The sequence below is a fragment of the Nerophis lumbriciformis genome, linkage group LG32, assembly GCF_033978685.3.
Source record: "Nerophis lumbriciformis linkage group LG32, RoL_Nlum_v2.1, whole genome shotgun sequence".
Lineage (NCBI taxonomy): Eukaryota > Metazoa > Chordata > Actinopteri > Syngnathiformes > Syngnathidae > Nerophis > Nerophis lumbriciformis.
The window spans coordinates 28852716-28871132 of NC_084579.2; the positions used below are offsets into that span (position 1 = coordinate 28852716).

The window sequence follows — 18417 nt, forward strand, 5'->3', positions numbered from 1 at the left end:
ATTTTTTATGCACTAGAAAAAATATTTTCTATGTATGAAAATGAGTATTCATATTTTTTTGATTGTAACATGATTTTGATTCACATTAAACATTACTTTTAGCTTTGGATGTATCACTATATTTACAACACTGAAGACAAGCGGTAGAAATGGATGGATGGATGGAAGATTGTGGGCAACTATAAGGGTAATGTATCCGCAAGTTCTCGTTAAGATACAATTAAGGGGAAAAAAAGCCTGAAAATCACCACCGAAAAATTGTTGCTACAATAAAACATAAAAAATATATATACATTTTTACTTCCTTGGCCCAAGCCACACACCCTTCACAGGTTATCAAATATTATTTAATTTTGCACGCTACTTTTACAAACAATGACAAGAAAAATGGGAAACTTGTGAATGAAGGACTTTACAAGAATGTCATTAAATAACATTCTATTTATTGTTTTAAAATAGACTTTTTTTGTTCTACAGACATAAGTTAAAGGAAGATCTTGCAGAAGCGACAAAATATAAACACCTTTTTGTTAATTTAAAATACTGACATTGATATAGCAACAGAAGGAAGGTTAAATGATAAGTGATGAGGATAACAAGGTGTGCAACAGCCATTATTAAAGCAATGTCCTTCTGTATTATGTCAACCAAAGATATATAAAAAAAAAAAAAAGATGGCAGCATTAAAAAGCATTGTGACCTGGCATCGTTACTCTCCAATGAACAGTATGGACAGCAACTATATTACTATTTAATAAAATATGAAAAACATTCCAAAGAATGTTATAAGCCCAATTTTAACAAGGATGAAAAAAAATCTTACTTTGGTTAAAAAATAATGTGTAGGATTAGATTTCCCTTTCTGTAACCAGCAGAGGTATTTTTGCACAACTGTACTATCTTCTGGTAACCTTTGGAAGAAAAAAAAAAAAAGGGGATAATAAATGTCACTGGCAGGGGGGGCAGAATGTCAATGTGACAAAAGACGTCACACGTATCCACTCTCACTTATAATTTTTTTCATACGAAGTCAAATTACATTTAATATTAAAATAGTCATTGTCAAGATAGCAAAAAGTCACTGTTTTGCTGGGTAAAAAGAATTTAAAACGAAAACAGTGCAGATTTCAAGGCATTCAGGACATGTCGCTATGCAGTATTTAGCGGAAGATACATTTCTTTTAAAGTTTGCTGTAAAGGAGCATTTTTTGAATCTCCTTTTATTCATTCAGAACAAGTAAAAATGTGGCGCCGGTCTCGTACATTCACACTCAACTCGCGCACTTGCAATTGCGACAAAGCGTGAAGTGCGCTCTCGTCAGGTTATGGTACTTTTTGTATAAAAAAAAATTAAGAAAGGAAGGAAAGCTTGTGACCAAAGCAGCAGCAGCGACGGCGGCGGCATCACTAAGTGTGGACCGCCTGCAAAAGCCTGATGTAGAAGGTGAAAACCCAGTGGTGAGACTTGTATTGTTATTAAAAGAGTCTGTAGTGGAGCAGGCCAGGCGCCATTTTGTGATACTGACCACGCTCTCCAGCAGCAACTTTGATGTTTGTTTGTTTTTTTTCACGGTACAAACACACACATAAAAAGGTCATCAATTTGAGGGAGGGTATTGCTATCTAAAATATAAATCACTCCTGCAGATCACAAGTGCTTTGTCGTGTAACCACGTCTAAAAATAAAAAAATAGGGAATCACGTCAATAGAATGGCTTTGAAATACATGACAATTTAGGGAGTCCAGGACACAGAGGCAAAAAGTGACGGGCGGGGAGGTGGCGGAGACGGGCGTTTCAGTGTGAGAGGTCGTCTAAGGTAAGTATTTGTGTCCGCTTTCCTCGTCCAGCGTGAGGTCCACCACCTCTGGGGGGGACACCCAGCTAGACTGAGGGGAAACAGAAGTCCACAGCTGAGGATGGTTTGTGCCGTGCGATTGCTCCACCGAGTTCTCTTTGCAAGAGGACAAGCTCTTGATCACGCCGCCGCAAGGATGGGCGCATCTGGAACACACACAAAAGTTAAAGTTAAAGTTAAAGTCCCAATGATTGTCACACACACCCTAGGTGTGGCAAAATTTGTCCTCTGCATTTGACCCATCCCCTTGATCACCCCCTGAGGGGAGCAGTGGGCAGCAGCGGTGGCCGCGCCCAGGAATCATTTTGGTGATATAATCCCCAATTCCAACCCTTGATGCTGAGTGCCAAGCAGGGAAGTAATGGGTCCCATTTTTATAGTCTTTGGTATGACTCGGCCGGGGTTTGAACTCACAACCTACCGATTCTCAGGGCGGACACTCTAACCACTAGGCAAATCGTTTAACGTCAAATGTCCCAAAAGTGGTATACTTTATAATTTGACCAACATTTTGGGGGAAAAACCGGTAACCCTAAAAAACTCAGCACATATCAAAGGATCAATTCACACTTTTGGCTTTTACTTTTTACTCATTTCTAAAAGAAAGATCAGCCTCAACAGGAAGTGTTAACAGAAGAGCAACGCGCGAAGAGAGTAGTTACTTGAATTTATGAATGAAAAAACCCTTGAGATGAAGCATCTCGTTTTCAAGTGGGACCAAATACATTTAAAATTAACACAATAGTACAAGTTACACAACAAACAATTACAATCATTAGAGACAATTTTGCTCAGAAACCTCTCAGCTCACACAACTCTCTCAGAAATTACAGCATTTACAATAGAATAACATATAATCCAGTAAAATAAATATAATATTAAATTGAATTAAATTCCAACCAACGGCATACTATACATACAGTGGCATTCAGTTTTAAGATACACAAAAAGAGATTTTGAAGGGACCAATGGTTGATAAAGACCTCAGAGAGACAGGCAGATGAAAGGTTTTTAGTGCTGTACAAGGTTACAAATGTTTTAAGGTTATATCTCTCCTCTTAAGTTGAGAATATTTTTTGTACACTCTTGGGTAACAGGTAATAGTTTGCTTTGTACATAATTTTAGCTGTTTGCAATTTTACAAAATCATTGATCTTATTATTCTTATATTTACTAATAACCAAGGATGGAATTTTGACTATATTACCTTGATCAAAAGCTGTTTTGCTGCATGCTTGGAATGGGGAACAGTAGCGCCACCGAGTAGCCAATATGGATGGGAATTGTATTCACGATTACCGGTAGATTCGGATTCCAGGGGTGATGATTCGAATCAGAATTAATTCTCAATTCAATGCGATTCTTGACTGAAGCGATTTTAGCTGGTTGAAGAATGATGATAAAGCCTTTTCAAAACAGGTTACAAAAGGCTGCCGACGTATGATGCACACACAAAGCAAGTAAGCGTGGAACGTGGCGGGATCATCTTTTTAAAAATGGATTCTAAAAATAATAATTAAATGAGATTTATTTTTTAATAAACTTAATAGATTTATTAATAAATGTATATATTTGGCACAAATACAAAGTCATGGGGGAACTGGACCTTTTGGAGAATTTTGCCTATGTAAGACAAGAACACACGTTTTTTCTTTTATTTATGCATTTTAAGTTGTAAAACACAGCCAACACGAGGTGGCTAACAGTGCAGCTAATGGGAGTACACTATTCTGCCCATAAAGCCCCCTCAAAAACATCCAAAAACCGCAAACAATACTCTATTTACATCTCTTGACCTGAATATTAACCAAGTATTAGCAATCATTTTTTGATTGCTAACGCAGACAAACTATTTTAGCTGCGCCACAGTCACAGAGCACGATCGAGCTTGTGCTGCTATACTGACATACCGAGCCAGTGAGCTGCTCCATCACCGTTGAGCTACGGAAAATTAATTCCAGATTATAAATCATGCCTCTCACTGGTGTACATAGTAGAAGGTTATGGGAAGATATAAACATCCCATCAATCAGCATTCAAGCGAGAGCAGACATTGTACAGTATGTGATATTATTATTATGTTTGCAGTTAGAATTTTTTTTATTTAGCACTTAGCAATACTGCTGCATGATACTTAGTGTTTCACTAAAGCTGGATCTGTTTAGCACGCAGCTTCTAAAACTTGTACGTCCATCCATCTATCCTTCCATTTTCTACTGCTTGTACCTCTCATGGTTGTGGGGGGCTGGAGTTTATCCCAGCTGCACTCGAGCAGAATGCAGTGTACACCTTGGACAAGTCGCCATCTCATCGCAGGGCCAACACGGATACACAGCCACTCACACTCACCTACTAGGGCCAATTTAGTGTTGCCTATCATCCTCCCTATATTCAGGCTAAAAAGATAATGTTCTGGATCATCATTTGCGTTTGATGGCTCTTATGAAGTCTGTCATTTTTGGTAGTGGTGTTGTTGAAGGGAAAAGTGAACATTGTGATGCATCTGTGAAATTAACACGGTGCCATATGCTCATAATTACTAAAACATGTAAATATTACATGTTATTATGATTGTGCCTGTTAATACACTGCATAAATACTTACAGCATGTATATAAAATGATGGATGTTTTTTGAGCACTTCATAGGCAGAATGGAGCCATTTCCATTAGTGTCTTTGCAGCAGACTTTTGCTAACGTTTATTTACGAGTTAAAAATGCATTTAAAAAAAAAAGTGTTCTTGTCTTACATAGGGATTGTGAAATATAGACAAAATTCCTAAAAAAAGTGCAGTTCCCCTTTAAACTTTGTAAAACACTTCCACACAGGCTGAATGACATGTTGACGTTGATTGGCTTTCCGTTTTCTTGTCCATACACGCGCAAATTTCTGCGGTGCGTGCCCAGAGGAGAGATCATAGGGAAGAATTAAAAAAGAGATGCAACAGCCACCGTGTGGGGTTTTAACAGGTGCGGCCAAAAATCACTCCAAACAACGCCACAGCGCAAGAGCTGTGGCGTTGTTCTTTTTGTCTTTACGTGTGTGTATGCTGAAGGTTTAAACTAGGAAGAGGGAGGGTCACAATGATTGAACGCGATCACCCTCTAAGAGGGCCTAAGCATCCACTTAACTGCAGCTTTAAATTGGATTGAAAATGTAATTTTCAACAGCACATACTTTGTCGTTATGAACAAATGTACCGTATTTTTCGGACTATAAGTCGCAGTTTTTTTTCATAATTTGGCCGGGCTCCAGTGCAACTTATATATGTTTTTTTCCTTCTTTATTATGCATTTTCGGCAGGTGCGACTTATACTCCGAAAAATACGGTAACCGCATTTCTGTTGCATTTCCATTCAAATATTGTTTTAATCAATTATTAAAAATTATGAATCGATTTAGAATTAGAATAAATAATAATTGCAATCCAGATGTGAAGACATTTTTTCAGCACCCCTAGCAGCCAAATACATAAGTAGGTCTTTTAAAAAAATACAAAATGGAAAGAATAGTCAAAATTTGAATCTTAAAGGTTTGCATTAGTTTTTGTTTTGTTAATGTGGGGTCCAAAATGTCGTTTTCAATGGTTTTTAATAGGGCATATTTTGTCATTAGGAACAAAGGCATCTGTTTTTCTATCACTTTGTCAGTTAGGCCAGTAACCACACAATTCAAGAAGAAAAAAAATTCCAAATATTATCTGGCAAATTCGACCGATTCAGTGGTAGAGCTGAAATGATTACTCGAGTAATTCGAGTAATTTGATTACAAAATATATTCGAGGAATTTTCGCTGCATTGTTAAATTGTTTTTTTTCCCGGCATTTTGCCTTGTTAAGGCCATGTCCACACGAACACAGATACGGTACTTAATAAACACATACGGTACTTATCTCTGCGTTTAGGCCTCTTGTCCAAATGCAGACACATACTTTTGTCCTTAAAAACGCAGACTTTTACAAACGCTGGCCAAAGTGTAAAGATCCAAAACTTTCCACTCAGCGGAGACTTGTGATGACGTCACGGTTGTACGCTGTCACTTCCAAACTCATCAACACTGCCTTGCTGCCTTTAAACACATTATAAGAGGACTTAATGTATGTTTAAACGTAAAGATGCTGCTCTTTTCACTCAACATTAATAAAAAAAGACACATAAAAATGGGTTTTGCGACACTCCCGCCGGCGCAAATGACAGTCAGCTGTTTTGGATACGATCGCTGTGGAACCTCCGCCTGATGGAACAACTTTGACAAGTAAGACTTTTTGCTCTGTCATAAGAAAGGTGCAACATTATTTTATGTTTTTAGTCCTTGTTTAACGACAAATCATGAAGTTAACTTACGTGTCTTGCGTCCATTTTTGTAGATGGAGTCGGGCGCGACCGTGCTCGTGCGTAAAAAGCGACCAAGCAGCTAAAAAATAGCTTGTCATCTGTACTGATGCTATAGACAATATACACTTCATTACCCATGTACCATTTCACTATATCCATGATTAAATGCTTTATAATTCCACGAGAGTTTTGCAGCGGTACACGCACGTCCGTGCACTTTATATAGGCACTTAAACGGCGTGGCGAAGTTGGGAGAGTGGCCATGCCAGCAACCTGAGGGTTCCCGGTTCGATCCCCACCTTATATCAACCTTGTCACGTCCGTTGTGTCCTTGAGAAAGACACTTCACCCTTGCTCCTGATGGGTCGTGGTTAGGGCCTTGCATGGCAGCTCCCGCCATCAGTGTGTCAATGTGTGTGTGAATGGGTGAATGTGGAAACAGTGTCAAAGCGCTTTGAGTACCTTGAAGGTAGAAAAGCGCTATAAAAGTATAACCCATTTACCATTTACCAAACATGCAAAAGGGTTTCGTTAGTGCGCGCTGATGTTAGAAATAATGTACACTTCACTGCACATGTAATACATCACCATGTTGCTGAACATGTTATAATTCTATGAATGTTGGGTTCCAGCAGCACAGGCATGCATTCGCTCTTTAATAACGTTCCCAGGTCTCTGTGTATGTGCAGGCAGGTTTTAAAGATAATGTACATGTCATTGTGTACGTCTGGTATATCAAAATAAACATTATTGGAGGTGTAATGTCACCAAGTCAGATATTGCTGCTTTTTTCAGGCTTCTGGTTGGACAAAATGTGCATGACAACAGGTGTATGTGTTTGTGTATAGACATATACATTTTTGAAACTACACTTGTGTGGATGGAGATTGTTTTAACCCCAAAAATGTGTTTTTGAAACTCTCTGTGTTTGTGTACCGTATTTTCCGCACTATAAGGCGCACCTAAAAACCACACATTTTCTCAAAAGCTGACAGTGCGCCTTATAACCCGGTGCGCTTTATTACGATTCATTTTCATAAAGTTTCGATCTCGCAACTTCGGTAAACAGCCGCCATCTTTTTTCCCGGTAGAACAGGAAGCGCTTCTTCTTCTACGCAAGCAACCGCCAAGGAAAGCACCCGCCCCCATAGAACAGGAAGCGCTTCTTCTTCTACTGTAAGCAACCACCCGCCCCCGGAAGAAGAAGAAAAAACGCGCGGATATCACCGTACGTTTCATTTCCTGTTTACATCTGTAAAGACCACAAAATGGCTCCTACTAAGCGATCCGGTTCATAAAAAGACGCAATCTCTCCATCCGCACACGGATTACTACCGTATTTCACAGCAACTGATATTCCTGTGAACCGCACTGTGGAACGGGAGCACGTACGGTGAATATTCGCACCACAGGGAATGAGAAGTCATCCTTCACTGTGGTTCTAGCTTGCCATGCTAACTTCCACCCATGGTGATATTCAAAAGGAAGACCTTGCCAAAAGAGACCTTTCCAGCCGGCGTCATCATAAAAGCTAACTCGAAGGGATGGATGGATGAAGAAAAGATGAGCGAGTGGTTAAGGGAAGTTTACGCGAAGAGGCCGGGTGGCTTTTTTCACACAGCTCCGAAGGCGAACACACCTTCACTAAGACGGGCAGACAGCGCCGGACGACATACGCCAACATTTGCCAGTGGATCGTAAATGCCTGGGCAGATATTTCGGTCACAACTGTGGTCCGAGCTTTCCGGAAGGCAGGATTCACAGAACAACAGCGACACTGACTCCGATGACTTCGACGAGACGGAACCGGCCATTTTGGATACCACGCTTGCGCAACTTTTCAATTCGGACACCGAAGACGAAGAATTCGAAGGATTTACGAATGAAGAATAACTTCAGAAGGTGAGCGCTATGTTTATTTTGTGTGTTGTGACATTAACGTTCGAGCAACATTATGTTGCTATTGCTCTACACCATTTTGAATTTTACTATGTTTGTGATTGCACATTTGCGTACATTTTGGGACAGAGTTGTTAGAACGCTGGTTTTCAATATATTATTAAAGTTTGACTGAACTATCTGACTGTTTTTTTGACATTCCCTTTAGCGCAGCGTAGGCGCGGCTTATAATCCGGGGCGGCTTATTGGTGGACAAAGTTATGAAATATGTAATTCATTGAAGGTGCGGCTAATAATCCGGTGCGCCTTATAGTGCGGAAAATACGGTAGACATGGCCTTAGGCTGCACCAAATAATAATATAAATACATTTAATAAAGTCAAAATACAAATAAGGCAACAAGAGAAGTATCCCACACTTCTCTTTTGTAAAGTAAATTTGTACAGCCGATATAGGCATTTACATCAACTATATGATTTGCCTGAGAAGCTGGACAAGACAACATTTTTATCTATTTTTTTTAAAGCAAAAATATGATTTATTCGATTACTCGATCGGGATATTCGATAGAATACTCGATTACTAAAATATTCGATAGCTGCAGCTCAATACAGTGGTCGCTCGCTACAACGCGCTTGAAATACTGCGGCTTCACTAAATTGCAGATTTAAAAAAAATAAAGTTAATGTAAGCATATTGTGCAAATCTTGGGCATAAATTGAGTGTTAAAGGAAGTTTTATTTATGCATTACAGTGTATTAATTTCTAGTATAATATTGTGTCAATCGATAAAAGGTATTCACCAAGCAAAACTGTTTCGGGTAAAGGGTCGATCCATGCTAACAACCACACGTGGCTAATCTTGGCGCTGTCAAGTTGACCAACTTTTGTCAGACAAACTTTTGGATGCACTTTATCTTCAACTCCTGCTTCATCAATAACACATCTCCACATTGGTTAGACTTTGATATCAGCGATATCAAAATACAACAGTGGGACATAACATTAGACATTAGGCGTGGCACTTCAGGCTGAGACTGCTATAAATCAGCTGTCAACATGCCCGGGCCAAAGTGGAAATAAATTCTCTTTATTCAAGGCGCACTTCAACTTTGACATTAATAACACAGCTTTGGTGTGAGCTATGTGAAATAACAATGCATGGCACAGAATGCTAACAATTAAAAATGATGCGAACGACCGTAGCTGCGATTGTTATCCAAATTTTTGCAAACAACACAAGCCGGTGGTTTCTGCACGTGGAAACCCAGTTCTAAAAGAGGAATTAGCCAGGAAGTGATGAAGTATTTCCACATAGTGGGCGGGTGATGGCGATACTAATGACGCTTGGAGGATCCTTTGGGTTAGCAGTGAGTACCGTATTTTTCGGAGTATAAATCGCTCCGGAGTATAAGTCGCACCGGCCGAAAATGCATAATAAAGAAGGAAAAAAACATATATAAGTCGCACTGGAGTATAAGTCGCATTTTTGGGGGAAATTTATTTGATAAAACCCAACACCAAGAATAGAAATTTGAAAGGCAATTTAAAATAAATAAAGAATAGTGAACAACAGGCTGAATAAGTGTAAATTATACGATGCATAAATAACCAACTGAGAACGTGCCTGGTATGTTAACGTAACATACTATGGTAAGAGTCATTCAAATAACTATAACATATAGAACATGCTATACGTTTACCAAACAATCTGTCGCTCCTAATCGCTAAATCTAATGAAATCTTATACGTCTAGTCTCTTACGTGAATGAGCTAAATAATATTATTTGATATTTTACAGTAATGTGTTAATAATTTCACACATAAGTCGCTCCTGAGTATAAGTCGCACCCCAGGCCAAACTATGAAAAAAACTGCGACTTATAGTCCCAAAAATACGGTAAGTAGAACACAGTCAAGACTACTATATTGGGTGAAACAAGTGTAAATATGACTATTTGGGTGTTATTTTATAATGTGAAAACATTTTTGAGAAGGTTGTGAATATTTTGTTTATGCTCTACAAAAATATTCAATCAATCCTACCTACTTTGCGAAAATTTGCCAGCTATCAATTAACTGTGATAGACAAGGGACGACTGTACTCCTACATACAACCAAATTGGTATCAAAAAGAACAACAAAAACTGAATGGGACAAGATGAAGCGTGCGTTTACCGAGCTTTGTCTTGCACGCCCACGATCTCCACCTCGCTGTCCGAGGAGGCGATGTTAATCTGGCCCTTGTGGTGAGAACAGCTGTCCTTGTTGCGCGCCACCTCCATTTGGCCTGAAACAACACACAAATGAGCACAAATCACACACTGTGGAAGAGACAGGGGTGGAGCGTCTGACAAGGGGAGGGGTTGCGGCTTCAGGCCCCGCAGCTGCTTAGATACAGACAAGACAATGATGGCTCAAAGACACTTTGTGTGTTTGGAGGGAGGGCAGTTTTGTAGCAGAAAGTGGCATACCGGACAAAACGCTAACTGTGGACCTGATTTATGGTGTTTTAACACCACCAGTTAGAACGATGTGATGTTCTTCAGCTTTGAAACCAGGCAGCAGGACGTTTAAAAGCAATGCGAGCAGTGTGTGACATCTTGCCAACACGGGAAGGACCCCAGAAAAGCCCGCCGCTAACCAAAGAAAACCCATGCGGCTGAAAGTCCAGTTTCTACTGATAGGAAGAGCAGAAGGAAGGAAAAGTGTCAACCGGGATGCACCGGGTTTGTAACTGACCTGCGATCGAGCTCAGAGCTCTTATACACCCGGAGTGAGCTGCCATATCCTGGCCTCTGTGTGTTTCTAGCTCATGCTTTATGACGGTGGGCCGGACTTTCTCCAAATTCATACTCTCCTGGTTAGAATCAGTGTCTGAAATATCATAGTGACCCACTACTGGAGGCCCGTCTGCAGAGGACAAAGAGAACACTTCATTATTCAATACAAGGCGTGAATTGATGGGTGTGGAGGCTGGACGCAGCACCCAAAAAAATATCACTTTCTTTAGTTATGTCCTCACTAGATAGAGTGTAACAATTTAAAACCATGTTATTTTGCCACTATGGTTAAGTTGTAGTAGTTGCATGCAATAATACGCTGTTTTGTTCTTTTTGCTTTTCTTCCATTTATTTCTTTTGAAATAACAGCCATTCACATAAAAACTATGCTAGAATACAGTACATACAAAACATGTCCACAGAATCATTCTCCGATGACAAACAAAACTGCAGCTGGACAACAAAAGCCAAACAAAAGAAGTTGGGAACAATTGTTCTACCCTGTAAAAAGGGTACACAAACACACACAAACACTGCTATGCTGGCGAGAGTGCATGTGTGTGTTTGTGTGTGCAGGGACAGCGTGCACTGAAGGGACGCTGCCTCTGAATAGCTTAAACTGGCAGGTAGTGGCGTTACCAGAGAAACCAAACACCCGCCAAGCAAAGGCCAGGTGTAGAAGATAGAAAAAGAACTCATGTAAACCAGACTTGTCTCTTTGGCCGACAACATAATGTCCTCTTTTTTTTTTATATAAATGCACACGCTTGGTAGTAAACTGGCACAACAAGAGAAGATACACATATGCACACATTTTGAAAGAAAAGTATCACCAGCGTAGAACTAGCATGTATGCTTCCTGACGGCAATTTAGCTATTCTCATTCTAGACACTAATAGAAGTCACATGCAAACAGGTGATGCCGACAACTCTCAGGGCTACATGTAGTACACGCAGAAAAAAAACATCCTAGCTATAAATATGATTGGACTCCTTCATTAATAGGCAGGATTGTGTTGAAACTGTGACACCGCGGTCACCTTTAGATGAAATCTGGGGGCAGCCTCAAAGATCACACAATCTCTCAGCCCCAGATCAGGTTTTAAGAGGTCAGTAAACATTGTCATGCTGGTATGTACAAAAGGAGTATTAGCGCTACACTGAAGAGACAAAAAAATACCACCAGGATAACATTAAAGAGAATTTACGAAAATTATGTTGTAATTTTTAAGAGGGGGAAAATAATTATACAAAAAAAGTAAACATTTATATGAGAAAGAAAAAGTCACAACGATATTTTTTTTAAAAATCTGATTAATTACACTTTTGAATTTTGATTAATTGCAATTAACAGTAAGTTATTTGTTTGCTTAGTTTAAATTAACTTTCAAAAAAACTATTTTGACACAAATGCATTTTTTTTGTCAGAATGCCATACAGGAACATTTTTAAAAATGAATGCTCATCATTTATTTGCTCAAAACTTGGCACAAACATTATCTTAAGTACTGTCGGGGTGTATGTTGAAACGAAATTTGCACACCAGTTGGAGTCTCTAACATAACTTGCATGATTAATATGCGTTCATACATGATTATTGCAAAAAATTTTGTGAATAACTGCAATGCACATTAATTTTAATAGCCCTAATATCCAAACATGTGTCCAACATCAGTATGAGCAGAAATAAATTACTAATTTGAGGTAAATCAAAAATATAAAAAAATGCAACAATACCCCATTTCCGTTATAATGCTCTTATTTCTCAATTTCAGTGTGGCCCTAGTACTCCAGCTTGGAGTTAGTTTCAGTCACATCACTTTTGATTTCAGTCAAGATGCGAACACCAGTGGCCCCTAAACTGGCCAAAGGGTGCAAAATAAAATAATAAAAAAATGTATCAGGCAAAATTTTTGATTTTTACCACCGTAGCTAGCATACAATCACACCTATTGCCTATGTGTATTATATACATATATATATATATATATATATATATATACATACATATATACACATATATATACATTATATATATATATATACATATATACACATATATATACATTATATATATATATATATACACACATATTTATATATATATATATATATATATATATATATATATATATATATATATATATATATATATATATATATATATGCATACACACACACATATATATATATATATATATATTTATATATATATATAATATATATATATACACACACACATATACATATATAAATATATTTTTTTTGGCGGCCAAGGCTACGTACTTTTTCTCTCACAGGTTTCTAGTTACTGCTTAAAGGGCAGTAATAGCAGCGGATGTAACCCACAATGTAAACACTTCTAGTCTATGTAAAATATGTATTTTAATTCAAACCACTTGTTTGTATAATGCTATTCAGCCCATTGTTAGCTGTATAGGTTAGTAAAGCTCTGACGCTAAAATATAATTATAAGTCACAAGACATGCACAGTGCAAATGTTGTTCACCTTTGACCCCCGCTCGAGTGCGAGAGAAATATTAAGAGGCTGCATTATTCCCAGTATGACTGCTGAATGACAAGGCACATGCTATTTTGCAGCCGCACCTCCCTGGCGATGGATTGTTATGTGGTGTGTAGATTTTTTGCACCACAGTCATCTGGAGTGTGACAGTACAGTTGGGGGAATAAAAACATATAGGAAGCCGTACAGGAAGTCAAAACAACAAAGAGCCCTTCCTCAGCACTGTATCAAGGGGATGGGTTGGAAATATTCTGAAATCTCACAGTGATTCAATTCCAGGTGGTGTGCCAGGCATCAGGCCCGCTGTAATCCCGGTGTGTCATCCTCCCATTATTTGCCTTTTGACACAAAAGGTCTGTGTTCCTGCATCAACCGGTGTGGAACTGCGAGGAGTGGCGAGGAAGTGACATCTAAACATTCAAGAGACCAGGATCTTGAACGCCAAGGTTTCCGTTCTGAGTGACCGCTTCAGGAAGGATGTTGTTGTTAATCGGGCTGGTGGCGAGACCTGTGTTTGCCCGTGCCAACATGTAGGCGGCCATCGTCTCTGCAGACTCTGACGACGGTAAAAAGGAGCTAGGGGGGGAAGGCCGCGCTCCCTGTGACAGCTGCTGCTGTCCCCCATCCACGGCATCGCTCGAGCGCTTGGACGAGTCATCCGAGTCGAGGTGCGCAAGCTTTTCCATCCAGACGCGGAATCGCTCTTCAGTCTGGCGCTGCATGACGGCGATGCGCGTCATGGCCTCCTCCAAAACGCTGCTGAGGCCGTTCCTGTCCCACGAGCCGGTGTCCAACAGCCCATGAATGTGGGCGCCCACTCTGGATCTCTCCGACGCACGTCTGAAGCCAGCTTGAAAGAAATTGAGGCCAAGGCTTAAGAACATACAGTGGCAGTGGTTTCATGCTTCCCAAGTGGACTTTTTGTGTTAACAGAGAGAATGACAGATTGTTTATTTTGCTTTCTGGTTACGTGCGGACCAACTCTTTCATGCTGATGGACTACATCATGCAGTCTGTGTTTGGGATGCAGAAATGGTTGACATCTTTCTGTACTACAAAACCCCGGTTGGCTGATTACACGAAACACATTTTTCTAAGATTCAAAGGATGAAATGGAACTCCTTGCAAATATGACAGAAGGTTCGAATAGGCAAAAAAAATCAAAGTAAGCAAAAAAATGGTCATACGACATACAAGCCACTATTTAGTACAGAAAAAGATCACACTCCAGAACCAACATTCAACTCAAACTGGAAAAAAGTGACCATAAAAAATCCTCTAAATACCAACTAACTTTTCATAATGATCTACATTTACCAGAAAACTATTTACAGCTGCAAAAATATGATTACTATTTTGCTGAAGCTTTTGATAACATTATATGTCTATTTTTCCTTAAATAGTGGACTCTGCTCAAATAGAAACCCCACCCTAATTAATCAATATTGTATGAACAAACGCAGCACATTTTTAAAACATTATGAGGCGGATGTAATTAGTTTTACTATGAGAGCCACAATATAGAATAAGAAATTATGATAGTTTATTATTCTAATCAATATTATTTGTATTTTAATTGCAATTGTACAAATAAATGCTACCCTGCAAATAAGTACCTGGTACACTCTGCAGTGGAACAAATGAACCACTGCTTGCTAAATGTGGAACAGAATGCAGCGATCAGAGACACAACATGAAAGACAGATATTGAAAAAGGATGTTTAACTGGTAGCCTACGGAAGAGAACAAACTGACCTTTAAAAACAAACTAATAAACTGATCCTGATGCTATGTCTTTCTCTTCACACTCCAGTATATGTAGTTAAACTCAAACAGCAAGCGCAGACACACAAACATTATTTACAGCAAAAGACTAAAGGAATGGACTCGCTGAACTGCAGCTCTCAAGGCGCAGGTGACATTAAACCCAAGTGTTTATGTGCTTCCAAGCAATCCAAGCGAATGTTCTCATGAATGCCATAGCGTTCACTAGGGCTGTGAAACTTTGGGTGTCCCACGATTCGATTCAATATCGATTCGTGGGGCCAAAAAAAAAAAAGATTTTTTTTCAATTCAACACGATTCTCGATTCAAAAACGATTTTTTTCCCTGATTCAAAACGATTCTCTATTCATTCAATACATAGGATTTCAGCAGGATCTACCCCAGTCTGCTGACATGCAAGCAGAGTAGTAGATTTTTGTAAAAAAGCTTTTATAATTGTAAAGGACAATGTTTTATCAACTGATTGCAATAATGTAAATTTGTTTTAACTATCAAATGAACCAAAAATATGACTTATTTTATCTTTGTGAAAATATTGGACACAGTGTGTTGTCAAGCTTATGAGATGCGATGCAAGTGTAAGCCACTGTGACACTATTGCTCTTTTTTTTTTTTTTTATAAATGTCTAATGACAATGTCAATGAGGGATTTTTAATCACTGCTATGTTGAAATTGTAACTAATATTGATACTGTTGTTGATAATATTAATTTTTGTTTCACTACTTTTGGTTTGTTCTGTGTCGTGTTTGTGTCTCCTCTCAATTGCTCTGTTTATTGCAGTTCTGAGTGTTGCTGGGTCGGCTTTGGTTTTGGAATTGGATTGCATTGTTATGGTATTGCTGTGTATTGTTTTGTTGGATAGATTACCGGTAATTAAAAAAATAATAATAATAAAAAACAATAAATACAAAAATTCGATTTTTTAAAAATGAGAATCGAATTTGAGTCGCATAACGTGAGAATCGCGATTCGAATTCGAATCGATTTTTCCCCACACCCCTAGCGTTCACACTGTTTAAATGTTATAAGAGCAGGACAAATGAATGGATAAAAGCTTCTAGTGAGTCAACTTGGATGAAATAAGGGAAAATAGGATGAGAAATCAATAGGTGGCGTAACTTCTCATTTTTTTTTAAAAAGCAACGCTTGATCTGATACTACCATGACATGTTTTCACTATAGATGTGACATGAGGCGTTTGAAATGTTGACATCATGCACACAACTTACTCCCTATTTTATGAGACAGTACTTTTAGGTGAATATCTACTGCTCTACCGCAGGCCTGAATGACAAAGAGTGAATGAATACCTGGAATTTCTGTCTTGATTGTCTTGCTGCCTCCTGAAGTGTCGTCGTCTTCGTCATCAGAGGAGCTGGTGCTGGAGTCGCACGTGAGCTCGCTGTCACTCGTACTGCTGTCCTGCAGCAGGTTGTATTTCTTCCGTGCAGCCGCTTCACGTTTTTGTCTCAGCAAACGCATGCGCTCCTTGTGCTTCTGGCTCCGGTGACCTTTCACTTTGGCCTGCTTGCCGTTGATTTGTTTCTCTGGCCCCGTGGCCCCTGCCGCCGCCGCGGGATGGCAGCGGTTCTTCTTCGCAGCCATGGCGTTGGGCGGATTCTCGCTTTCTGAGCGCGACCGCCGAGATTTCCTCCCACTACTCACAGCAGCCGAAGTGACCATTTGTTTTTCAGCTACCTTGCCAGGGTCATCTGCAGCTTCCATTTTGATTTCTGCCTCCTCCCCCGTGACCGGAGCAGCACCCTCATCCCCTGAGGAGAGCGTGTCCGAGTCAGCCAGGTGGCCGCTGGACGAGGGCGAGAGCATGCAGGGGTTAGATGAGTCGCTCTCGTAGACATGGCCAGAGACAGGCTTTTCACTCTCCGTAGAGGCCTGTTGGGACTCTGGAGAGTCTCTGCGGAGCTCCTTCATCAGGCATGGCATGGAGAGGAGGCTCTGCTCACCCTCCGTGTGAAAAGGGCTGTCTGCCTCCTTATCCCTCGGAGGGGAGCTGGTGCTTGTGGTAGTCTCGGTTTTTAAATGTTCATCATTGGCTGACTGTGCTTCAACAAGGCACTCCGAGGGACATTCTGCTTCAACAAATTCCTCTGCCTTCTCAGAATCAGCCATCTTCAGGCTACTTTAGCACAATGTCCAGCAAACATGGACCAAGGTGCTGAGATCAGCACTCACCTGCAGTGAGGAAAGAAATGCAATTGATCAACTAGAAAAATCAAGTCAGAGGAAAGAAGCAAAATTATATTTATTTTCACAAGTCACACAGAAATTAGCCACCATGCAAACCGTTACGGTACTTCAAAATCAACATGAATCATTAGGACTAATATACAAAATATATTTACAACAATCATGTATAGTTAGCTTAGGTTGTAGTTGTATGCACACAATTTAATTTTACAAACGTTTAATGATTGTCACATTTCGCTGGGTGAGTAATTTGAGACATTTAGCTGTGCCAGAATGAATGACTTAGCTCGTTGCCTTGGCTAGCACATAGCTGACAGGCTACGCAACGAAGCCAGATTAGGACACAAATACGCACTCCGCAAGCTTTGCAAGAGCACATTTAAATCACAGGAATAACATATATTTGTTTTTGCTGGATCACTATTGAGCAGCGACATCTTTAAATGGGTTGACAGCCGGGGGCTAACTAGCAGGGCGTCAGGATGTTAGCTAAGCTAACTTAGCAGTCGACCCCGATTGTTACTTACTCACCACGGTGTTAATGCTTTTTAATTCCCAATATCGAACATCTTAACATCTTCGGCTGGTAGATTCCTCTATGGCCCGCGAAATGCCGTTCATTAAAATGAACACGGTGACAAGTTGGAGCGTTTAGAGGGTAGTTTCTGTGCTGGCGCAGCGGGCTCACACCTGCGCGAGCGCTCTATTAGCATTTAGCAGTTAGCTAAATGTTTATTTTAAAATGTCTCCGTCGGCCTCACAAAGCGGAATACGTCACTTCCGGATACTGGTGGAGGTTAGCGACATTGCCTGTCTGGAGTCAAAACTGCATTATGGAAGGCACCGGGACAACATATTAATATTTTTACAAATATAATCAAAATCAATATTGTTTTAAATAGTGAGAGTGTTTTATTGCGGTCATTTAGGTTTCTTCTTCTTCTTCTTCTTCTTCTTTTGTTTAATGGCGGTTGGCAAGCAACCTTCTGGTGTGCATTACCGCCACCTACTGAAATGGAGTGTGG

The 18417-nt window shown here is 39.7% G+C and overlaps 1 protein-coding gene across 3 annotated transcripts; it reads right to left on the bottom strand.

Annotated features, from left to right (window-relative positions):
- Positions 1 to 421: 421 nt before the first annotated feature.
- Positions 422 to 18348, bottom strand: ark2n (arkadia (rnf111) N-terminal like PKA signaling regulator 2n). 3 transcript variants are annotated; one of them, XM_061926633.1, is made up of 5 exons: positions 17924 to 18348; positions 16495 to 17377; positions 10833 to 11003; positions 10269 to 10380; positions 422 to 2003 (listed from the first exon to the last, which is right to left on the bottom strand). In XM_061926633.1, the coding sequence occupies exons 2-5, from the start codon at positions 17312 to 17314 to the stop codon at positions 1814 to 1816; spliced, it is 1293 nt and encodes a 430-aa protein (XP_061782617.1). In that variant the 5' UTR covers positions 17315 to 17377; positions 17924 to 18348; the 3' UTR covers positions 422 to 1813. The 3 variants fall into 3 exon arrangements, with proteins under 3 accessions (XP_061782617.1, XP_072768206.1, XP_072768205.1); XM_072912105.1 differs by lacking the exon at positions 10833 to 11003 and having other exon boundaries at positions 17924 to 18347; XM_072912104.1 differs by lacking the exons at positions 422 to 2003; positions 10269 to 10380; positions 10833 to 11003 and adding an exon at positions 13111 to 14247.
- Positions 18349 to 18417: the final 69 nt, after the last annotated feature.

Bases quoted from the DNA above. Each gene is read 5' to 3' on its own strand.
- ark2n (XM_061926633.1), bottom strand. From the start codon at position 17,314: ATGGCTGATTCTGAGAAGGCAGAGGAATTTGTTGAAGCAGAATGTCCC. The intron at 11,004-16,494 runs GTATTCATTCAC...TGTCCTCTGCAG, and splicing joins AATCAAGACAGAAATTCCAG to ACGGGCCTCCAGTAGTGGGT. The intron at 10,381-10,832 runs GTCAGTTACAAA...GTGTTGTTTCAG, and splicing joins AGCTCTGAGCTCGATCGCAG to GCCAAATGGAGGTGGCGCGC.